Source organism: Pseudorca crassidens, chromosome 10 (genome assembly GCF_039906515.1).
Source record: "Pseudorca crassidens isolate mPseCra1 chromosome 10, mPseCra1.hap1, whole genome shotgun sequence".
Lineage (NCBI taxonomy): Eukaryota > Metazoa > Chordata > Mammalia > Artiodactyla > Delphinidae > Pseudorca > Pseudorca crassidens.
This window is the reverse complement of record NC_090305.1, coordinates 91,062,651-91,088,580: the sequence shown is the minus strand read 5'-3', so window position 1 is coordinate 91,088,580 and position 25,930 is coordinate 91,062,651. Positions and strand designations below refer to the sequence as shown.

General features: G+C 36.6%; 1 protein-coding gene across 1 annotated transcript in view; it reads left to right on the top strand.

Moving 5' to 3' along the window:
- Positions 1-25,930, top strand: part of CNTN3 (contactin 3) — a 321,834-nt gene that overhangs the window by 117,398 nt on the left and 178,506 nt on the right. The window contains exon 4 of the mRNA XM_067755220.1: positions 9,983-10,158. Within this exon, the coding sequence (XP_067611321.1) occupies positions 9,983-10,158 (176 nt within the window). The remainder of the gene's footprint in view (positions 1-9,982; positions 10,159-25,930) is intronic.

Genomic DNA, 25,930 nt, shown 5'->3' with positions numbered 1-25,930 from the left:
AAGACCCAACGCAGCCAAAAATTAATTAATTAATTAATTTAAAAAAAAAAAGAAATTGAGACATTGAAAAAGCACTAGGGAACCTCCTTTCATTGTGAAAATATTAGACTTTCCTATAATAAGCAACAACTCCCTGTTATCTATGGTATCTGTATAAGTAATAGATTGTGCTAATGGAATAAATGGGAATATAGACTGATGTGGGTTGTAATCATGACCGTGTCTACCTAGATAACACCTTCATTTATGGCCTGATTTTTTCCCTAGCTTTTGACTTTAGTAGTCAACCAGGTAATATTCTGCATTTTTCTTTAATTGTTCCAGAAGAAAATATGCTTGCTTGTTCTTATTTTTTGCTATCCTTTAAAAATTACAGATAAATAGTGTAAATAGGTAATGACTTTGAGGACATAAATAAATAGCATGGTTTTTTTTTTTTTTTACATGAAGTCAGAGAAAGGATACCTTTTTGTAAGTATTTACAAATCTAAGCACATAGATAGAGAGAGGGAGGGAGGGAGGGAAAAGAAAGATATCAAGGAGGAAAATTAGTGGTTCGTGTGAAGCTGTAAATTAAAAGCAGTCCAAACACATTTCCCAAGTTTCAGAATAAAGTGTATGAGTCTTATAAAAGAATGTCCTTTGAAAGCCCAGAGCTTGTCTTATAGACTGAGGCAAACTTCTCTGATGAGAAATCTTGTCTTTGTTATTATCCCACTGGGTAAAAAGAACTCTTAATTGGCCATATTAGAAATCCAAAAGTTCAGAAATTCTCAAGAGAAATTACTTGTTTTAGGGTTTAATTGAGAATTTTTTTCCTTCTTTTGCATCTTCCCGCCTGAGCCCCAAAGCCTGTATTTAAAGGTTAATTAGTATTCAGTCTCATTTTAATTGCTGACGATGCTGAAAGAGGTTACCCTGAGGACGTATTAATAACTTTTTTAAATGGGAAGGATTTTCTCCAATTTTTAAAGGGTTAAAAATGCCCATCATTTGCTAAGATGAAAGATCCCAAACAGGAGGCTCCCTGGTCACCTCTACTGATTCCATTCAGGATTAAAAGGGACCACATATTTGGGTTACACTGGAGTATAGTATTCAAATGCCAATGGGGACCAGGTGAGTAACAAAACTAAAAGAGGTGGCCCTGCCTTAGGAACTTATGGACATATTGAATAATGACTGGAGACCGTCCCACATTCAGCCACAAGTCCGTCCACTGGTCACGACTGCCCCTTAACACTAGCCAGTTGTTACCATCCAGGAATCATGGTCCAATATTACAAAACCTTTTCAAGACATGTTTAAAATTGAGAAACTGTCTTTTTTGAACTACTTCTAATGTTGACTTTTTCTTTTTAAATATAATGTAGACCAAAGAAGATAAGCCTTAAAAGTGAATGTGTCCCATGTGGCCTTTGTGTTCACAAAGTTTAGTCTAGCTGGAGACTTACAGGCTGTGCTGTCCAATATGGTAGCCGGTAGCCAAGGGTGGCCATGTACGTTTAAATCCGTTAAACTAGGAATTCAGTTCCTCAGTCACAGCAGCCTCATTTCAAGTGCTCAGCAGTCACATGTAGCTAATAGCTACTGTAATGGACAACACAGATGAAACTTGTGGTGCTTGCAGAAGGTTCTATCAGACAGCACTGCTCTACTCTGACCCTTGGATCCACAGCCCTTTTCTATAAATGCTCTTCTGTTTTTCTCTCATCACAAGGAAGCAGCCAGAGCATCATTCTCTTCCAGCTTTATATAACAAATAATTTTAATAAAGTACAGTGTGAGGAATCTTGGATATACATGTTGTAAGGACTATATTACATTGCAAAATGCAGATTTCTCAGCCACAGTTTCTCCCTTTTAAGTTCCCTATAATGGAGTTACATCCTGCACATGTTTAATTTACTGAAATGCATTCAGTCTAAGAACGAAGAAAAAATAATGGACTAATTTCTGCTCACCATTTATTCAAGGAGTAAATGTAAGGTGTTTACTCGTTATCTAAACACACATCCGTGTGGAGACCCACCCCATAATACTATACATGGTACCACATACAGTGTATAGGATAGAGCATATATAGCATATGTATTGTGTATAATATATGATACATTCTATTTAATAAAATGTGAAATATATTTAAAGTATATTTTTGATTATATGCAATTTGTCCCTTATGTATATCTTGTTGCCACATAAGATCTGATGTCACTGTTATTTTACTTTTGTGCTCCAAGGCAAGTAAGAATTATTGTTCCTCTAAATTCCCTTGGCCCTAAGGAAATGTAATTTGTTCTGCTAGATTACGAGGCCCAATTCTCTGAGCCTGTCCTCAAGCTCAACTCCTTTTAGCATCCTGACTTCTCTAGCTGATGAGCTCTGGGCCCCGCACAGAGTCAGCTACTAAGAGCAATGAAATGTTTACAAGGTTGGAATGATCGCACACCATAAAGAAGAAAGAATTTCTTTGGTGCCTGAGGCAAGCAGAGGTGGACAGTGTCTCTTACAGGGCATTTGAAACTTGGCTGTGCTACTGTCTCTCCCATGAAGCCTTCTCGATATCCTCAGAGCTGGGTTCCGTGCTTCAGCCATGTACTGCCCATTGCACCTAGGCCTTCCTGGATTATAAAACTTACCAAAATGAAGTGGGTTTGCCTGGTCGGATGTAACTTCCTTCAAGGTGAAGACAGTGTGTTCTTCATCCTTACATTCAGAATGCTTAGCAAACAGTGAAAGCTAAATTGGTGGCGTGAAAAAAGAAATGGAATGAAGTTAACAGGGAGGAAACAAAGAGAGGCAGTTTGGGGTTAGATCGTATTTCGGGAGTCAAGAGTGTCTTGAAGGATCACAGGATCAGAAGTGGTCCATTGTTTATTCTGTAGGATATTCTTAAATTTGGATTGAGTCCTTCTTTTTGGCTCTATTTTAAGACAGATTGCCCTTGAGGTGACAAAGATGACTGCTTAGGTCTACTTATATCCTCCACAGAATATTAACTGGAAAAAGAGGACATCTTTCCTGTTAGAGTCATCAAAAGCTCTGAATGGCGTCAGAAAAACATGAAATAAAAACATAGCTAATACTGTCAGCAGTCAGAACCCAGGAGAAATGTGGAGGTTAGATTTTAGATATTAAAGATGACAGTTAAAAAATTAACATCTTTTTGCTGCTGGTCTTATGTTTTGGTAGTGAGGCAAGGGGGAAGGAAAACACATACTGATCAAACACAAGTTAAATCAGTTGGGTCACAGTTGTATTCTTGACTAATCACTAAGGCCTGAGATACGGACTGTGCTCATTGGCCACTCCTGGGCCCTGGGAAGAGTGGCCTCTTCAAAGGAGGAGGAGAAAGATGCTACCAGAAAAAGCTGAAATGGATGCAGGGAAGGCAGAAATAGCAGCCGTCTTCTATAATTCTCAGAGTAATTGAAAGACAATCAGTGATGAATTTAAACGAGGCTTTACCTATGTAAACTGAACAGTTGTTTTTAATCACAGTGTAGCTTTAATCTCTGTTTGCCTCCTTTTTTTATTATATATGTTTAAAATTTATCAATGAGTGACAAATGAGAATCTGTGTCATAAAACACATTTAAAAAACTTGATTTTTAAAAACACAGCATCACAATTTAACTCATTTGTATCTTCAGCAATAATTGCTGAAGCCTAACTAGTTATTTTTGGATAAAGTATTGAATATGCAAATTCAGACATTCATTCTTTCAAGGACTGCAATTATTCTCATCACTTCAGTAAACATATTAACAAACATTGCATTTGAACACAAATTCATTTGCTTATTAACTTGAAAGCTGCATCTAAAACCACAAATTGCTTCTGTGACTAAATTCCTAATTTTCCTCTCAAACCCCAAATAAAGTATTGCCTGTTGACTTAACAAGTATTTAATGTGGGCATATTTTCCAAACCCAGCCCCAGCCCCCTAAAGATGTTAGTAAATTATTTTGTCCTTTTTGTTTGGTTTTAGATCAAAGTCTAACACGTGATATTTGTTTTTCTTTGGAATATTGTTTTTGTTTCCATTTTCCTGACCAGACTTTATAAGATGGGTGTAGATATCTTGAAGGACAGTATTAATACAATCAACCATGAGCTGAATGACATCCTGGGATTATTTTGAAACTACCTGATGTCACCCAGTTTATTGTCACTCAGTTTTGTTAGTTTCAATTTCAAAGGGTGACTTGTTACAAAGTTCTAGTGGAAGACCCAGTTTAGGACTCGGTGCCTTAAATTATACTGACAACAAGATACAGCTATGTTTATCTTCATTATTTTCATTCCATACTAGTGTGGTTTTTTGTAAGAGGTTGCCATATACAGTAATAGCTAGTATGGTAAATTAAATAACAACTCGTATGGTAAATGAAAATAATTATGCATTCATTCCCTGTCTTTGAGATGTTTGTTGGTAATATGGATGGCCACAGTTAGGGACGACTGTATGGAGGCTAGTGATGGCTAGGTTTGAGGGTAAAATAAGATTGCTCCAATTCAGGAAGCTTCTGTGAGCACCTACCATGCATAACCTATTATGCCCGATGGTGGGAATTCAGCAGTGATTGACAGTCATCCTCCAATGAGGCTTATATGGTTTGAAAAGCACCTCTCAACACTGAGAATCTAGGCTTTTTATACTGATTTAACTCACTGTTATGTAAATTTGTGTTTGCACACAAACACACACACACACAGTCTTACACATAGTTTGTTCTTTGTGTTGGAAGGCAGCGATTCACGTGCTCTCAGTTACTGATGTTTTAGTTATTTCCTGGAAGTCACCACTGTAGTTTTCATCACTTAAAAGTAATAACTACCAGTTGAAATATCTCTCATGTCACATACCTTATGTTTTATATTCAAGATTCAAAAACTGTTAACCTGAGGGCCTGTACGATGTTTTAAAGAAATTGTATTTGAGATTTTTAGGGGAAAAGGTGCCATAGCCTTGACAGTTCTATCGTGGCAGGCTTGGCCCGGTTTTTCATGCTCACTTTACCTCCCTAGCCTCTCTCCAATGAGGTCGATACCAGCTTCCTGTTGTGTAGAGGATGTAACTGAGACTTAGAAGTGGACTGATCCAATCCATGCTGCCTCAGGTCAGCGATCAGAGTAAGTGGCCCAGGACTTCTTCCAGACCCCCAACCTCAAGTTACTGGCCTAGAAACAAATTCACATATAAGCTCCGCACCAAGCAGTTAAGGGGGATGAGAGCTCATTGCCTGATAATCAGAGCTGTGAAATATGAATAATAAACCATTTCTTACTTGTGGATTCTAAAAGCAAATCCTAATTCATGTAGAATGAGCGTTTGATCACTGAAGGCAGACAGTGAACTTACAAGATCATTCAAGAGTGTTACAAGATGATGATTATGCAGAGGTGCTTAATCTTGTGACATTTGCCACTGAGCTAAAGCTACAATGTTAGTGTGATTCTAGAGCACAGTGTAAATGTTACATGATTGAAATGCTGGTGTACGTAGCCCCAAGAGCCCCAGAGCTGTCTTCTTTTACTCCAGATCACTGCATTAAGCCTTTTGGAATGGAATTGGGGTATGCAAATGTTACTTTTATGAAGTTTTAAACAATTTCCATATTTCAAAAAGATTTCACTCTGAGATTTTAGAGTCCTCAGGAACTTCAAAATTCCTTCATAAGGTAGACATCTGTAACTTTTACAAAGGATTGTGAATGTGCAAAACTAAAAGTGTCTACCTCTGAAAGCTTCCCAAATTTATGACCCAAATGTGCCACTTACCTGTCACAGTCTTACCACCATGCATGATGTTATGAACTCTGAACAGCTGGATTACAATTTACTGCAAAGGAATTAAGTCTAATTTGTAGATTTATTGGACACGTTCTTTGTCTAAGGAGTATATGTGTGTGCCTTCAGTTTTCATGAATATTTCTTATACAGAAGATCATATTAGAAATATTCAGAAATCGGGCCCAAATATGAATATTTTGTATTAGGAACTTAAGTACATTCTTTCCTCAGGATAAAATAATATTTCGATGCCCAGGCCCAGAGATTGCTTACACATTGCAGAGTTTAAACCAAGACAACCCTTTTGAATTCATATATTTTCAGCAAGAGGAAAAACAACCATTGTTTAATAAGATATTAAGAAATTTTATATCACCTGGGGATGAGTTCCATTTAATGATGAATAGTGTTAAGGAGGAGAGAAGTAATGATATTGCTTTGTTAAAAGAAAATTAACCTTCTTCAGAGTATCTCAAGTATATCTTTGCTCGAAGAGTTTGCTAAAGCAAATGCACTTATACTTTCGGTCTAGCAGAAACATACGTAAAAGAGAGTAGCTTTTACCTCTTCACATAGTGAAATAATATAGAGATTTTGTCTATATGACAAAGACCGAGCTAAAAGAAGTAAGAAACACTTATGCATAATAGAAGAAATGTTTTCCATTTTGGATCTTCAGTCAAAACTTTGAGATGATAGCTTTTAGATCTTAGACATTTACTGAAATACGGTATTTTCCCACATACTTTATGATCTCTAAATCTTTCCAGCTATTAAATGGGCAAGAAGAAGTGCTTCTCTATATTTTTATTTAGCTTTACAATTTTCCACATAGCCATTGTACCTTTATTATTCATCAGCTAAACAAGAAAACAGAATTTTCAAATGAAGCCATCAGACATGCTTCATCAGGCCGTAAACATTCTAGACTCTGGAGCTGAAATCCTTTTTCCTTGGTACAAACTGTTCTTTGTAGGTAACAAAGCCACAAGTACCCTTTGTCATGAGAGTTTTCCATTCAAAAAGTATGTGAAATTAACTATATTTTTCCTGCTTTGCATTTAGAGGAGATCTCCCCTCCCTCCTCCCCTGCAAGTATTAAACCATTTAGGAACTGGCAAGCCATTTGCAGCTTAAAAATTCAACCCACCCACTTGTGATTTACTATCAGATTTATTCTTTGAAGGTCAAGCCCAGCATGTGTTTCGTCCCATGTTTCCCTGACTTCTCAGGCAGGTACAAATGCAGACAAACCCTATGTGGAAGACACAGCCCGTTCCACACGAGAGGAGATCACCAAAAGCATTGAATCAAGCAGGTTACGAATAACCCACGTCTACTCTAGGAGGGTGGCAGAAGAGAAAAACAAAGCAGACAGATGGAACCTCCTCCCTTGTTAACAATGGTGCCGGCCCATTTGTTGGCTGGCTGCCCTGAGCCACCGGCTTTACATACATTGTCTAAATAAATTGATAGAACAACCCTATGGGAAAGATGACGTTCTCTTTATTTTACATGTTAAAAACTTAGGTTTAAAGGAGTTAGCTTAATTGCCCATGGTCACACAGCTGGTGAGGGATGAGTCCAACCCATAAAACATGGAGCATTTGTTTCTGAATTTCATTTCTGTTCTTTCTGCTGTTACATGGTAGGATTGGATAGAGCCTGGGACTGGACAAGAGGGAAAGGGTAGGAACTATGAATCATAAAAAAGTCTCCCCCAAAATGTAAGTTCCATGAAGGCAGGGACCTTTTTCACCCCATTCTTAGAACCTGGAAAGTTGCCTGACATATAGGCGCTCAATAAATGTTTTTTCACCAGGAAGGGAAGGTTGCTTTTTCTAATCATACTTGTTGAATATGAAATAGGCTAAATCAAGAGCAGGGAATTCTTATCTATGTCCCTTATAGGCATGGTTGCTTCTTGGGGATATTATAGACCAGTTCTTCCAAACTTGAATGGGCATATTAAACACTGGCAGATCTCACTAGGATGCCAATTCTGGTTTAGTAGATTTAAGATAGAGCCCAAGATTCTGCATTTCCAGCAAACTCTCAGATGGTGTTGAGGATGCTGATGATATTGGCCTGCTGACCACGTTGTGTATCGAGTGCAAAGTATTCAGACAGAATGCAGATGGACAATTTCCCTTGATTTCATTTCCTTTTCTGAGTTTCTGTGGTTCTAGGATTTGGGCAGGAATAAGATGAAGAAGGGTTAATAAGTGTTCGTGGTTCGACTTCAGATTTCTAAGGGCAGGATTAAAGTCATGAGAGAAGAAAGTGACCTAAAATGGACATGCAAATATGGACTTGCCTTGGGAAGGAGCGTAAGAGAGATACTCTACAAACAAAGCAGAATCAAACCCATGGCGGAAGTCTGCCACAAACGAGAAAGCAGTTATGGCTTTTTCATATTTCTTTGTAATTTTGCTCTTTTACGTTCAAAAGAATAGACATGGGGCCTCCAGTTTTTCCTCTTAATTTCATTTTGATTTCTCAGAAGAAATATTGCTTTAGACCTGGGAGACTTGTATGTGCATAAAGAAAGAAAAAATCAAGAAAGTCTTGATTTTTAAAATGAGCAAATGATATAATATTGCTTTGAGCTGTAGAAACTAAACTTCTAAATTTATTCATTTTCTGTAGCCTCCATTATTAAAATTTTACTATGCACTATTTCAGATATAGAAAGTGATATAAACATATAATTAAGTGTAATGATGAACATCCATATAACCACTATTCAGTTTAGGAAATTAAACCAAAAAAGCTAAATTTCCCAGTGTTTGCCCCATAACCCTTTCTCACTTTTCTCTCCATGAGAGCTCTAAAGTACCTTAAACTTGAAGTGATTCATCTTCATACATCTTAAAATGTTTAATACATTCTTAATATTACTTTATATGTTTTAAAACTTTATATACATAGTATCACATTGCACTGTAAAAAATGTTTTCACCTTTGTAAGACTTTTCTATGTTTGCAAAAGCTCATACATTTTCACAGCTGTATAATATTTCATTTACCTTTATGTGCTTTGGTTTGTGATAATGTTCACATTTCACCTCTTTTTATGCTTTCACAATATTACTATTTCCAGGTTAAATATTTAATATATTAATACAATTTTTATATGACCTATGACATGGTTAAAGACCTCTGGGCTAGAATTCAAATGGGTACTAGTTCTGATCCAGTAATTAATAGTTTGGGGAGAGTTGCAAACTCACTCAGCTGTTTTATTGAAATCCTCATCTGTGAAATGGTCATTTTATTAACCACTTCCTCAAAGTTATTATGAAAAGCAATTGAGATTGTTGCCATAATACTCTAAAATTTATAGAACGGATACCAGTGTAATTTTATTATAAAAATCAAGTCCTCCAGGAGACAGATGGCTTAATTTATACAATGGATGTGTTCTTGAGACTGTGCAATGAGTTTTTAAAGGTAATAATCTACTTGGATGTGTCAGGTGTGCTTTTGCTGTTTAAAAAATTCTGGTTTTTCTGTTTGAAAACTCTTGTTTAAAAACCAGCTTCTTTCTTTTTTTATTTTGGCTTCCCATTGATAAATATGGCTCTGGGGTTAGTGCCTTTACTATTTCCGACCCCCTAGGTGGCATTTAGAATCTTTTACCACAGTGTACCATTTAGTAAATATCACTGTGATGGCTTAGAAGAGCGGAGGGCCTCGGGGACAGGTATTTACTCAGACAAATTGAAATGGATAGTTGAGCACTTACCCAATTAATTTATTAAATGTGCTCAGTCAGTCTGGATAAATCAAAGAAATGTGCTCTTTTCCCCCTTCTTTGGCAGCATGAGACTGGCCTGAAGTATATGATATAATTACCTCAACTTTCTACTTCGTCTTTGTCTATACAGACCAAGCCTAATTTTCCCCCTAGTGAACAAACTAAATTATTCTCACCTCTTCAGAAAACCTTGAAAAATCGTTAGCTTTTAGATGCTACTCTCTTGTGCTTTCTACTATAATTTAACCTTTTGTTTCTGATAACAAAACTTAGGCATGTTTGATTTTTCAGTTATGTAATAATTGAATGATATATTTGTTACCTTTCATTTATAAGAGAGCTGATGTTTAAAGTAGATTATATAATGCAGATTTTTTAAAAAGTTTAAATATACTAAGGGGAAAATCCTGGACATTTGTTTTACAGATGGCAGCTGAATGGAAGCGATATTAATCTGAGTATGGAGTATCGTTATAAGTTGAACGGAGGAAATCTTGTGGTTATTAACCCCAACAGAAATTGGGATACAGGAAGTTATCAGTGTTTTGCAACAAATTCAGTTGGAACAATTGTCAGCAGAGAAGCTAAACTCCAGTTTGCCTGTAAGTATATGTTCACACATATAAGTCCAACATTTAAAAATATATAACTGAATTTGTGTGGTCGTTTCGGATTTCAGAAACAATATGTGGAATTTATTAATTAAGGAAATAGGTTGAGAAAGTAATTCAATACGATTGAATTATATACTGTACAAATCAGAGTTTAAAATGTGTGTGTATGTGAATGTGGGTGTATGTGAATGTAGGTGTATGTGTGTGTGTTATCTGTTTTACTGTTTTGTAAGGATTCTGTTTAGGGGAGGAAAAAGAATCTAGTTAAGGATGTATTTATTCATTAGTTACTCTGTGCTTTGTACTATGTTAGAACTGAAACGCATATGAACGAACTGTCAGGCATGACCTTCGTTCTGGCAGAACATTGAAATTAGAGAATTACATCTAACAAATCTGAAAATATAAAGGAGCAAAGACAGTGAGAAAGAAAAGAACGTGACATATCTTTGACCTCCACTGCAGTTTTGCCCAGCTCATGATGACCTTCAACACAGGCCCCCACTGAGGCCTGGCTCTGGAAGCCAAGTTTGTACCTTGTTAATTGGACCAGGGTGAACCCATGTCCCATCCTGAGAAAACCACATGCTTTTTAGCAGGGAATTTAGAATTGGGACCAGAGACCTAATTTAGTGTTTATCTTCCTGATCTATCTTTTGACTATTTTCTAATTTTTGTTTCTTCTTACTAGTCTCTCTTCCTTTGTTTTTGTTGTATGTTTCATATATAATGCATATCAGCATTACCTTGGTTCTAAGATTTCTTTTAGTTCCTTACACCTCAATTATTCTGAAATTAGAATGCAGATGTTCTTATAATGTGGTAGTAGTCTCCCCCAACTGCCACAGACCGTTAATAAATTGATGATGTGTCATTTAATGCATAGCTTATTCTATTGCTTCTGTTTTTATAATGGCAATGGTTGGTTTTGTTCCTGCCATTATATTCTGTGTTCCGTTTTTCAAACTTCCTTGCTCTTTCTTCTGCTTCCTCTGTTTCTTTTCCGTCTATGAACAGGTTTTTTTTTTTTCTTCACCTGTATCTTCTCTGGGCATTTTGATAGCTATATGTCATATTTATGTTACACAAGTTTATCTTTTAGTTTATAAAATTACTTTTTAATTTATAAAAGTTTACTTCTCTAGTAGCCAGAATTTTAAATTTTTGGAGTCCCCCCCCATTTTATTTATTTATTTATTTATTTATTGTGGTACACGGGCCTCTCACTGTTGGGGCCTCTCCTGCTGCGGAGCACAGTCTCCGGACGCACAGGCCCAGCGGCCATGGCTCACGGGCCCAGCCGCTCCGCGGCATGTGGGATCCTCCCGGACCGGGGCACGAACCCGTGTCCCCTGCATCGGCAGGCGGACTTTCAACCACTGTGCCACTGGGGAAGACCCCCACCTCCTTTTTTTGTTGTAATTATTTTTTGTTTCTCTTGGTTGACCATGGGATAATTTTTTTCTTCATTCTTTTAGCTAAAAACATATATATATATAAAGATAAATATATATATTTCCAGCATACAGATGGGTTTAGATCTCTTTTTTATTTGCTTTGCTTACAACTTGAAAAATTATTTTATTATATCGAAACTTAGACATCTCATACACAATTCAGGAACTTTTCCTCCATCTTTTAGTTGTATGTTTGATTTATTTATATTTTTAAAAGGATTGAAAGGGATTATTTTTGTCCCATTTTTTGAAATACTATTTACTTCAGGTTGTTCTTTCCTATGAATTTCTGTTTCTGATTGATTGAAGCCACATCTATTTGTTTGTTTTATTCTGAAGATACAGGCAGTTTTCTGAAATGCTATTTTGGATCTTAGAGGCAGTCTTTCCTCCTACTTCCATTTGATGTTTCCATTTTTATGCTTAATACCTTTAATAGGTTCTAAAGCAAATTTTGTCTAAACTCAGCTTTTGTCAACACATGTCAGTCGGTTACCCTGATTTTGCTTTCTTTGCCACATGCAGAGATCAGATTCACTTCTCTGATCTAGAGGGGAATGTGAAGTTTCCAGTCTAATTCCCTATTCCCCAGAGTCTTTGACAAAATACGTTATTCCTCTTAAGCAGTGCTATTTTTCTACTACAGATCCTTGATGCCCTCTAATACCGGGAGAAGTATCATTAACTTGTAGGTTTTTCCTCAGTCTTTTCTTCCTGGAGAGAGTGGCTTGTTTGCAAATACTTCTAAAGTTATATCATGTCTCTTGCAGGCTGCCCCTACTTCCTGGCCAGAACATTATAGGCCAAGGGGGATAAAGTTGTTGAGTCTGGGATTTTATTTTACCCTACTTACGAGCTAATAAGCTAGGCTGCTACTCTTCCATGGATGCTAGCAGAGGACATGATATTCCTGGGCTCGCCCCCAAGTCCCACAGAAGTGATATGATTTAGCCAGGAGAGATGCTACACCCGCAGCCGAGGAACACTGAGATTAGAGAATCCATCTCTTTTATAGCAGGGAGTAAGCAAGCCTGCTCTTTGTCCTAGCGGGAGAGCTTGTCTTATCCCTCCTGGTTGGTCTCTGAAAACACATCCCTGAGAAATGGAGCAACTGGGCCTTTCATTCTTGGCACATCCAGGAACACTTAACAGGAAGCTAAGAGCACATAGTGAGTGGATTCCCTCTTCCAACAAAAGTTTTCCTTTTTTTTTTTCATTTGGTGCTGTCCTTGAGTTTCTCTTTGGGGTGCATCCTATCAGGATACGTGTGATGAATAAGGCACAAAATATCTTCCTACCTTTGTTGTGAATTCTCTCTTTATACAGAAAACCCAGGATGTACCTACCATTTAGTCCCTTGTATTTCCCCACAGTCTGCCTCATCGGCCTCATAAGTTTTATTTACTCATATGCTTGGCATTTGATTGCTTTTGCAGTTTTTGATGTACAGTGAGATTCTTTTGTTTTGCAATTTTTTTTTGGCGTTTTCACAAGTGGTTTTGGGAAGTTACAAAGAGCAATATTGGTTATTCTTAGCCTGATGCCACATTAAGCTGGAAATATAAAAAATGAATGTTTGAATTCATATGTTTGAGATAATAGGTTTCTGGTAAAGAAACCAAAGAAGGTGGCAAAAAACGTGGAGGATATGTAATATATCAGAGATTCCAAATTACCAGGTATAAGAGAGCATTCCTTTAACTTGACAACCTTGAAGGGATGTAATACATTAAGTGAAAGAAGGGGTTAATAAGAAGAGTCTTGCACTGCTACATATACATCCTTCTAGATGCTCATGACTCCAGTTCAGGGGAACTGTGACTGTTTTTGCCACAGGTAAGTAGATAATAAAGTGTTGTCATGGAAAAAATGTTCTAATTATTCACTATAGCTATGTTTGCATGCTTAGTAATACTTCTTTGTTTCTGTCAGCCATGGACAAAGTACTTAAAATGTGCTTCATGGAGAAACGAGTAAATGACATTATCCTCAATGCACCACTTTTAACACTGGTGAAAATCCAGTGAAATTTTATCTTAATTTTCAAGATGCTTAAAAATAGTATTTGTAATTAAATGAAAGTGAAAAGCTCATTTATAGTTTAAGAAGGGTACTTTCTGTAGGCATTTTTTATTCCTTTTAACAGATTCTTTGTGGAGCAATCACAAAATTTAGGGAGGGGGAAGATACGTAAAATGATGCAATGTTTGAATTGTAGACATTTTCTCAATGATTTACTGTTACGTTGCATGTGTATAATTTTTGAAGCTTGTTTAATATATTTACAAATGTTTTTGTCAGATTCTTAATTCCAACCACGAAAAGTGAGGGTAGTACCTCCAAAACCCCAAATATCTTTGCTTTATTGATAATTAGTTTTACTTCTCTTATTCTTGAATTTCCTGTCATTCTTTATTAAAATGTTTTTCTTTTAACCATTTTTGAGGTGCAATACATTTTTAATCATGAATTATATTAGACGTATAAATGGTATGGAGAAAAGTGTAAAGAATCTCTGTGTAGCCACCACTTATCTTAAGATTTAAAGATTCAAAGTAATTAAAGCTACCTGATAACTCACCCTGATGGCATTATCTTCTCTCTCTTAAGCTCCCTCTGAATATGTGGCCCGTGTTCTGAATTATATGTGCTTTTTTAATCCTTTGAATAAATATGTATGTGCTTCTAAGCAACATGTAAAATTGTTTTACCTTTTTCATTTCTTAAACTTTTATGTAATGACATCAGACAGCATTCCTACATCAACAACTTCCCCCCAACAATATATTTGTATCTGTTGATCTACGTCTTTGCCAACATTTGTTATTGTTCAGCATTTTAATTTGTGCAACTCTGGTGAATATAAAATTGTAGTTTACTTTTTAATTTGCATTTTTATTTTTAAATTAAAATGTAATTTTGGTTTTAATTTGCATTTCTATAATTACAATGAAGTTAAGCTCATTTTCATAGATTTGCTGGCCATTTATGTTTCTGTTATCCAGATACTTTTTCACTGTATGGTAGTCTTTTTTTTTTTTAACTTAAGAGTTGTTTGTATACTCTGGATTAATCCTTTGTCAGTTATATACATATCTTCTTTTTAGTGGCTTTTTTTTCCCTTGATGGTGTCAAATGATAAACAGATGTTCTTAATTTTACATTAAAGTATTGATTTTTTTATAGCTCATGTTCTCTCATGAGTTGTTTAAGATTTTTTCTTCCTTTTCCTGAAATGGTAAAAACATTCTCCTAAATGTACTTATAAAAGTTTAATATTCTCCTCTTTACATTTAAGTCTTTAATTATCTGGAATTGATGTTGTATATCGTGTGAGGTAGAGGTACTGAGTTATTTTATTCCAGGATGGGAAGTCAGCTGTACCAGTGTAACTGATGGATGAGGCCATTCTTTTTTTTTTTTTTTTCTTGCGGTTTTATAAATTTTTTAATTTTATTTTTGGCTGTGTTGGGTTTGGCCCATGTGAGAAGCATGGGCTTCTTTTGTTGCGGAGCACAGGCTCTAGGTGGGTGGGCTTCAGTAGTTGTGGCGCACAGGCTCAGTAGTTGTGGCTCGCAGGCTCTAGAGCGCAGGCTCAGTAGTTGTGGTGCACGGGCTTAGTTGCTCTGCGGCATGTGGGATCTTCCCAGACCAGGGCTCGAACCCATGTCCCCTGCATTGGCAGGTGGATTCTTAACCACTGCGCCACCAGGGAAGCCCTGATGAGGCCATTCTTAACCAACTGAAAAGCAGTGTGTGGTCAGCATGTCTGGCTTCTTGGGACTTCTGTGTTTGGAGAATCATATTATCTGCAAGCAGTGAGAGTTTTTCTGTTCTTATCAACCCTTGCTCCTTTTATATATTTTATAGGAGTGCACTTTCTTTAGTCCAGTACAGTGTTGAATAGATATTTTGAGTGTGAATATCCCTATCCCTGTTTTGCCCTTGATTTTCAAGAATGAATAAGATTAACATTTCACCATTTGGTATGATGTTTACTATAGATTTTAAAGATACTCTTTATCAAGTTAAGGCAGTTCTTCTCTAAGTTAGTTGTTTTTTTTTTTTTAAAATCAAGTATTCTTGTAAATACTTTTCCTACTTTTACTGGGATATTCATGCTGTTTTTCTCCTTTAACCTTTTAATGCAGTGAACAGTTTTTAGTATTAACCAAACTTCTAGTCCTGGTTTAGTTTCAACTTGGCTTTTGTGTAAGGTTTTTTTTTTTTTAATAGTTGGATGTTATCTGTTTTTCAGTATTTCATTTAGCATTTTGCATATATATCAATATAGGAGCTTTTCTTTTTGTTTTTTCTTCTCATACTATCCTTTTTTGGCTTTAGTAGCAAAGTTATATTCGTCTCTATAAATGAGCTGGGGAGTACTCCTTATTTTATACTCCCTATAAAATTTTGAGAAATATTGGAATTATCTACTCCTTGAATAAAACATAGAACTTACAAATAAAACTATCTGGGTCTGGAATTTTCATTCAGGAAATAGTTTAACTATTGATTGAATCATTTGAATAGTTAATAGGACTAACCATATTGTCTCCTTTGTGAAAAATTGTGTTTTTTCCCTAGGAATTATATCCATTTTGTTTATGTTTTCTAATGTATTGTCAAAAAGTTGTTTCAAAGCATTTTCTCTTACTGTCCTTCTTATCTGTGCCTTATCTATACATACATTCCCTATTTCATTCTAACTATTATTTTAGTATCACACTTGTCAGAACTTGATGTTGTTATTCCTTACCTTTGCATCTTTTTATTATATTTCATTCATTTTACTCTTATGTTTATTGTTCTTCCCAGCTTCTTGGATTATTTTATTGTTCTTTTTTTAGTCCCTTAAGTTATATGGGTAACTCATTACCTTCCTACCTTTCTTTGGTCTATTTTAAATATGTGTAGCTTTAAATTTGCGTTCTGACATATAGCATGTTTATTATGGTTCAGTTCTACACATGTTATGATGTCATTATGATTTTCTCTTGAATCCATGAGTTATCAGACATGTGTTTTTAAATTTCCAAACATATGGAGTTTTTCTAGTCATCTTTCGTTACTGATTTCTAACCTAGTGACCCATTGACCAGAGAAGTGTCCTCCTTATGCTCTTTGGGTTAAAGTTGGCAATTGTGTTGCTCAAATCATATATATATTATTAATGATGCTTTATCTAATTAATCTATCAATTTCTCTCACAGTGATGGTGGATTTCTCAGTTTATCTAGTATTTCTATTTTGCTTTTTGTAATTAGTAGGTTATTGATGTATAGAAGTTTAGAATGGGTATATTTTTGGTCCAAATGAGGTGACTCGCTATCTCTAATAAAGCACTTTGCCTTATAGTTTAAATATTAATATATTAATATGAAAATGTTAATATTTGTGTTCTTCTCTTTGGACTGATTGAGAATTTATTTCCCCCTGAGTAACATCACAAGTTATACACTCTATTTGTTTTCTTATAGTGATTGCCCTAGAAATTTTAGTACACGCATTTAACAAAGTCCAAATTTAATTAATATCTCCAACAATAGAGGACTCTGTAGCATTTTACACTGTAATTCCCTCCTCCAGCATACTGTACTATTGTTGTCCAGTAAGTTGTTGAATTTTTGTAACATCATGAATGAGATATTATTGGTATTGTTCCTTTCATCTTCTAGTTTTTCTCTTATATCTGAAATAATGTAAACCTGTGCAAACTTCCACATAGTTGGCAGTTTTTTGTTTGTTTGTTTTTAAGAAAAATGTCAGACTTCTGCCCGTATTGTTTTTATTTCTCCTTTCCTAAAGGAAATTACTTTTAACTTTTTGACTGGCTCTTGATATTTACTTCAGTTTTTTAAATAACTTGCTTATTTGCTGCTTCTTGATTTTTCAGTTTTAAGCATTAATATTGGCCGTCAGATCTGGCAACTGATGCTATAATACTATCATACCACCACCTTGCCACCGCAGAAATGTGAGGTTGCTTTTTTATGAGGTTTATGAAGAAAACAGCATTTTTAAAGTCATGGCTCTTACAAAAACACAAAGTTAAAAATAGGGAAATCCACACCATATTCCACTTACTGTACTTTGACTGGATAGAGACCCAAGTGATCACAAGCCCTTTCCCCAACCCAATCCCCATCCAAACCTCCACAAAGAATAAACATTTCACCTGTCTCTGTTTGAAACTGAGGGAGCTGCAAAGAATCCAGTTGCCAAATGATTAACATTTGAATATACATGAATTCAGAGCATGTTATTACAGGATTTTATTGGGTCAAAATTTGAATTAGGTCAATATTCAGTGTTTACATTACTCTGATTTTGTAAATGATATTCAGAGCTGACTTTTGTAGCAGACTGTAATTATGATTGTTTTTCCTTCCGTGCATAATTTTCTTGTCCTTCAAATTAGGAACCTTAATTTTTAATTTCTTAATTTTCTGTAGTCTTATACTTGTGTCCACCAAAATTTTGGCCAGTTTTCTGGGGGTCCTCTCAGATTTTGAGAGGCCTCCGATATTCTATCAGTTTTACCTTCCTGGAGAAATCTGTCTTGCAGGTTTTGGGATGCTCCAGTTTAGATTGGTTTTCCTGCACATTAGGGGCAAAACTCTCTTTCCAGGATCTCCCTTCAGCTATATTCCATGTCCACCTCTTCCTCGTTCTTGGTGTTCATTGTCTTAGAGCACCATGTCCTCAAGTGTCCCAAGAAAGGAGGAAGACTAGCTGTGATTGTTCTGGACCATGTGTTCTAAAAACTATACTGGCACACGTGATTGAGAGACTCAGCTTTGTAAATATACGATGTTAGAAGTCATCTTCCTTCAGAAACCTGAAGATATTTCTCCTTGTTTCTTGGCATCCAGTGTTGCTGTTGAGAGATCTGTTGCCATTTTGATTCCTTATGTAGAAGGCCCTGTTTTTCTCTAGAGGAAGCTTGTGGGATTTTTTCTTTGTCTCTAGTGTTCTTAAATTTCACAGTGATTTGATTTGGTATGTGTCAAATTTTATCTAACATCCTTGATACTCTCTGAGTCCTTATAGTTTGAGAACATGAGGCCTTTAGTTTTGAGAGCTTTTATGATTACCTCTCCCTGGTTTTCTCTATTTTCTTTTTGACATACATCACTATTTGCATTTTGGACCACCTAGATTGGATTGCTTCTCTCCTCACTTTTCCCACCTCACCACTCCCCCGCACACCTTCTATCCAAATTTTCTTCTTTTGACTCATATCTCTGACTCTTGGTGAATTACTTCAACCATGTTTTGAACTCTTCTGTTGAGTTTTTGATACCAGCTGTCATGTTTACAACTTAAGAGACCTTCTGTTCTCTAAATTGCCTCCTTGTATCTTATTCTAGTTTAGTAGTTTTATCCTTTCAGATCTATATGAAGATATGAAGGATGCTTTTCTTCCTTTACATTTTCTTCCCTAGGACAAACTTTTTTCCAAGTAGTTTCATTTCTGTTTTATGCTGGATGGTTTCTGTATTTCATATAAGAAATTTTTCGTAGATATCTGGTAATCCTTGGTTGTTTGCACAGACTTAAAGAGTGGGAAACTAATAACCTAACAGAAATCTCCAGTTACTTGGTGGAACTTGTCACGATGAGGTTAACTATACTGTGGCTCATCTCACTGGGGATCCCTTAGTATCAGTAGTTTTAGTTCTTCCCTTTGGGACAGGTCATATTCCGCAGAGGAGAAAAGAGTCCAGACTTCCCTGTGGGTGGCAAAAGCCACCACTAGCATTCTGGGAGCCTGGCGGGAGAAGAGGCCTAAGAGATTGCAGCAACCAATGTGTATATATTTAGTTAATCCACCTGTTTCCTCACACTATCCTTCATAAAATCTGCCTAGTGACCTGTTGTCAAGACATCCTGTGTCTTACCTTCTTTGGAGAATAAGCCTCCTCTCTCCTGGTGTGGAGTGGCACTCCCTGGGTATGTAGGTGGGACAGGGGATCTGGGTACCAACCATTGCTTCAAATTCCGACTTCTACCACCTCCACCTCTTCATTTCCTCACTGTGAGTTTAAAAGACATCTTCCTCCATGATGCCAAGCCTGTCAACACCATCATTTCTGTTTTCTAGTTTTCAAAATTTTATTGCAGTTTGCTCTTCTATTTTCCTGTCTTTGTGAGTGTGTGCCTTCAAAAAATATCTCTTTACTGCCAGTACATCTTACTTTGGGGAATATCTCAGAGGAAGAAAGAAAGTATAGATGTGTGTGTTTGCCCTAGAAGACTTATTGTTATTTTACATAATCCGTGTTTCTTTTAGATTTATCCACATGTTTCCTGTTTCCTTTGTGCACCCTCGTTCATGCATCTGTGATCTTTTTTTTTTTTGCATCTTTTAGAAATTCATTTAGTGAGTTTCCATTGATGTGTCAGTACTGTTTTGGTTTTTTTTCTCTTCTCCCCTTTGGTCTGAGAGAGTGTGTTATTTGCCCTTATTCTTCCAAATATAATTCTGCTCTAAAACGTAGTGTTAAAGATGTAGAGACTGGAGCCAGACTGCCTGGGTTTGAATCCCACCACTTAGCAGCCATGTGACTTTGGACAAATATTGAACCTCTCTGTGTTTCTGACTCTTCATCTGTAAATCAAAGGTAACAGTAGAATTTGCTTCATCAGCTGTGAGCATTAAATGAGCTACAGTATGTCAAGTATCTGGAGCAGTGCCTGGCCCACAGTGCCTGCCGTACAAGGATAAGCTGTTATCATATTTAAACAATTCTAAGCTATGATTCTCAAATCTCGAAATACACGTCTTATGGGAACTCTGAAAATTTCACAGCTGTTATCTCTTCCAGTTTTGTTTATCCCCATGCCTGTTCTTTACTCCTTCTGGTTTTCCTTTTTTAATATATTTTGAAATTGCTCATTTCACCATGTCTGTTAACCTGTCTTTCATGTTTTCTATTTCCACTTGCTTAGTTCTAGCATGTGGTTCACTAATCTTTCATCTCCTCCCAATTTACTATTAAACTATCCTTTGAGTTGTTAATTCCAGTGATTACATTTTTCTCGTCTAGACATTCTGTCTGGTTCTTTTTCATATGTTCTTGTTCTCTCTTCAGAGCATCCTGTTTTTGCTGATGGTTTGACACCCAACCCCATTTTTTATTACTTTGTTTAATTGTTTAAAGTTTACTTAGGTATTCTTTCATAATGTTGTTCTGTAAGCTCAGGATATCATTGATGTTAGTCTGTTGACTCTCATTTGTAGTACATATTAGCATTTTTTGTAATGTTTGATGTGAATCTGTTCTTTAAGAGAATTTCCCCCTCCCATGCCAATGTGAGATTCTTCTTAGCCTTGGTTGACGAAGTCCATACCCAACAGCTTTTATGGCTTTCTCCAGGAACCAGGGATATAACCAACCTGGGAAGTGTATTACGTTAATATATTGGCTCAGTGTAGCCCCCATGTAGAGTCAATTTTTCTTATCAGTCACCAATAAAACTGAATTAGCAAATACTGCACTATCGCTTTTAGGAAATACAGGGTTAGCAGGTTCCTGCAAACTTCTGGTCATGAGGTTTTTGTCCACCATTGGATGCATAACCTTGTTTTATGGATGTTTCTGTTTAAAGGCATCTTATGTAATATACATTGTTGATTTGCTAACATTAACCACATGGTCAGGAACTCTGCAACTCATGCCTGAAGGAAGCTTATCTAACATGTGTTTTCTCCATAAGGCCCAGCACAGCCTCTTTGTGCTTGAGAACATTAGATAGCATTTCAGCACTGTGCTTGGAGTCCAATTTAAATAGCACTAAGATGCAAAAAAAAAAAAAAAAAAAGGCACTAATATACAGCAAAAAAGATCTTGTTTACAGTCCGAGAGCTGAAACAAGAAGGCAGAGCATTGCTTTATTCAACCTCAGCTGGAAACGTGCATGTGGGAATGACTCAAATTTTTCACCATTTTGAGCATATCTGAGAATGACCACAAAAGTCTCACAAATATTGATTCAGGTCTTTACAAATACATTTTAGGGAGTAGGTGAATTCACAAATATGAAATCCACAAATAATGAGCATCGATTATATGTTAAATACATATGAGACCCCAAATCATGTGAGATATAGGCCCCCAATCATGAATTCTTCATTGAAATATCTGCTCCCTCCAAATCTCCCACCTCACCACAACCCACTCCAAGGAGAAAAGAAGATGGACAGACTAACACCCTAGCCTTCTCCCTAGGTCCATGGGTGGGTTTAAGCAAGAGTGCAGCCCTTTAGGCATGCAGCTGTGTGCAAAGGGGCTCATTTTCAAATGTCTGTTTCCTAAGCCTAGGACCTCCACACCTCCTGTTTCCACAAGGGCAATTCAACCTAAGCTATCAAATGGCCGAGTCTGATCTGCTGTTCTCCACGCCCTCATTCCACTGCCCCAGCTGCCACAGCATAGGCTCTAGAAGGAACTGTTGTGCTTTGCGGCTTTGTTTGCTCAGCTATGCTATGCTTTCAACTAAATTTTTGTTATATTTTAACCAGCATTGCAAAGCAATTTGTGGAACTCGAAGTCTCCTACCATTTTTTGTGCTTCTTTATATTTCTGTTAAGTTTGATTACCTAGGAAGATAACGTTCATCACTGAAGCCAGCTTTGTATAAACAATAAGGAGTAGTGAGGTCTGGGACGGACCAGAGACGATGGCGTGCTTTTCCTATAGGGGGCGCTCACTGTGCAGCTGCCCAGGTTTTGTAGACACTCGTTTAGTATTAATGAGTGAAATACTGAATGAGAAATGCAGGAACTGTGTTACTGTTGGGTTGCACCCTTCAGGTCTACAAGCCCTGTGCTTGCCCAGCTTCAAGACCGAAGAAAGAGCTGGGAGTCAGTGACAGAGACATCAGTGGTTTAATGGATGGGGGATCTTCCATGTCTGCAGCAAGGTCCTGGAGAGACACTCCACTGTGTGCTGTGGACAGGGGGCAGGACATGGCAGCAGTCTTCGCTCTTGGGGGGAAGAGGAGATTGCCAGTCATGGGGGAATTGAGGTCCAGTTGGCTCATTGGTTACCAGGGAAACTAGGAGAGGGGCAAGCCCCTCACCAGCCTTTTGGTAAGAACAAACACTAGGTGGGGCCTCGAGCAAGTATGTAGGGAGATCAGTCAGGTGAGTAGGGTATAGGTGAAGCAGACACTGGTCAAGCAGGGGATGTACAGAGAGCAAGAGAACAGCTGTCTTGGGTGGCCTGATCATACAGTTACCAAAGCTAATCGCTTTTCAGGATAACGCAGAATCCATTATTAACATACAATGCTTGACGTTTTACATATTAGAGACTAAATTTAATTTTTATGTAAACACTGCATGGGTCAACCCTATCTGCAGCAATCGAGTCTGAAGGCAAGATATAGCCCAGGGGTCACCATTATTGACCTCCGACCTAGATGTTGAGAACAGATACACTATGAAATTAAAAGGACTACACTGGATTATGAATGATCCTACCTCCTTCTCAGAAGATATGTAAGAGCACATATATTAAGCCCAAAGTTTCTTTTTCCTCTTTTTAATTCCCTTTTAGCTGCTGTCTGTTTTGCACTTTGTATAAAACAGAAATTGACCATATTGCCCCTATAAAGGGTTACTCTTTCTTCTACTAGCAGAGGGGTTGTAACATTATTCACTTTTCTTAGACCTTAATCTTTAAGAGCACGTGGAGACTTAGTCAAATAAGTATGAAGAAAGGTTAAAGAAATGCAGAAATTTTAGGATGAATCCCAGAGTGGCTGGCTGTATCTGAAAAGAAAAATTACTAAAGACTAATTAGCTAAAATTGTTCTGTTATAATTAGTAGGTGCTTAGTTTGCTGTGAGTTCTAGGCAATGCTATTTCTCATAACTAAATAGTGCAGCTAAAAACATAAATTTCATCTTTGAACATAATGACTTTGATGAAGTCCAAGGCTGCTTTGCTCTGATGGTCCAACAACAGTTAAATCTCAAACAAAAGGCTGTAACTTTACCAGTACACTATTCATCTATATGAAGTTGGAAAACAAAACAAAACTTTTTGTCAAACACAATACTTTTCAACCTAGTCACATAGGAAGGTTGTGATTTTAAAACTAAGATTCTATAGAAGCCAACATTTTTTTCAGTAACTGCTCAGTCTGTGTTTTATGCTTTTCCATATAAATGGAATATGTTTGCTGTTTGCCTTTTGAATCAAAAATATTTTAGTTTGTAAAATAACTGCAGCTGTCTTAGGATATTCATTATATGACAATGTACTGTTTCAGAAAGTTACTGCAGAACTTAACAGTCCCACCAGGTTCCAAGTTTTTAAGGTTCCAATTTTTCCCATGCTAGCCAACACTTGTTATATTTGTCCTTTGGATTAAAACTGTCTTAGTGGGTATGAAATGGTATCTCACTGGCTTTGATTGGCATCTCCCTGTTGACTCATGATTTGAACATGCTTTCATGTATTTATTGGCCATTTCTCTGTTTTGGAAAATGGTCTGTTAATATCCTTTGCTCATATTCTAATTGGGTTATTTTTCTTTTATTAGTAAGTTGTAAAAGTTCATTATACATTCTAGATGCAAGTACTTTGTCAGATTCATGCAAATGTTTCCTAACATTCTGTTGGTCAGATGAGTTTTTGAGTCACCTTTTTAAAACTCTGGGGTCAGTGGTAGAAATGTGTGATTAACACGCTGAAAAGTCTGAGGGTCATCCAACAGGGTTAAAATGAAATACTATAGATACTATACTAGTCACACCAATGCGATAGGGTAGAATTAATCCAAGATGAGATGTTGAAGATCTTGGTTCTAGTTCTGGCTCAGCCATTAAATGCGAGTCATTTGACCTCCCTGGGCTTCAATTGCTTTATCTGTAAGGAGGAATTTAGCACCTAAAAAGACTGTCCTTTCTACCGTTGCATGATTCTAAGTTTCCAAGTTAAGCTGAACAGAATGAACCTAGGTTTCCTTTCAAGGCAAAGATTCTAACTTTAAGCCTTTGAACCAACTGAGAGCTTTGGATGGAATATCTTTTTTCCTCCTATTTTATTGAGAATTCTCCAAATATCAAAGTTCGCCAATGGTCCTTAGAATCCCCTTGCCTTTCCCCCTTCCAGGGAGTCCTTGTTGAAACTAACAACTAAATGACAGGCTTATAAACTCTGTTTTCTATAAAATGATATAATTCACAATTTAGAGAGTATTGTTAAACTCCTCCAGAATCTGTGGTCTGAAAGAGCCTCATCTGTCGTGTGGATGTTGATTATTGGGAGTGGCCCTTGTTTGCTATAACCACAGGGTTGTTATTCTGATACCTCCCTTTCTGTGTTGAAATATAGTAGCATTCATGGAAATCCAGTTGATTGTTAATGTGTTTTTCTTTTTTTTTGCTTTTTCCCCAGCTGTGATTTTTGTGTTATCCAGATGGTTTTGGCTAATGGCATCATTAAAAATTTGATCAGTTAATTCTGTGAATTCAAATAGGTCATTTCCCTCAGACATGTTGGTATTAGAATGGAGCCATCTCCATCAATATGGGCCAATTGCTGGATATTATATGAAATTCATTAAGTTAGACTCTGGTAATGACGAAAATATATCTCATATGTGAGCGTCTAAAAGATTTCTGATCTCTTAATTACATGTACATTTTAGTTTTTATTACATTTCTTTAAAAAAGAATTTAGATCGCCTTTGATATTAAGCCTTGGCTGGATTTTAGCCCTCTTCCCTTTTCTGTCCATTATCCGTCATGGAAAACTTCTAGACTCAAGATTTTGCTTGAGTAGCAATAACATTTTATTTTAACTTCCTACAAATATTTAAAAATACAAAACATGTATACAAAACATGTTGTATATATCATTGTAGGGATCAAAGAAAGAATGTTGACTAGCTTTTTATGAAGCTGATTCAGATTGCTTTCAAATTGAAAACAATTATATATATATATGTATGCAGTTATATATATACACATATATATATATGTAAACACACATATATATTAAATTCGTCTTATCAGAGTCCAGTATCCCAGAGACTTGGAAGTTTCCCTAAGCTGGCAACATCATCAGCCCATTTGGCCCTTTGATTAACTGGCATTCTTTCATATGGATTTTCTTCTGTTCCAATTACAATGCCATTACAGTAGAAGTAGATTAGATGCTTCTCAGGCTAGATCAGTTTTATTTCCTTGAACCTCAGAAAAGTTCTTGCTTAGAAGTCATCTGCCTGTTGTTTTGTTTTACTGTCCTCCTTCGGTCACTGTAGAACTGTGCCTTTATTGCTGCT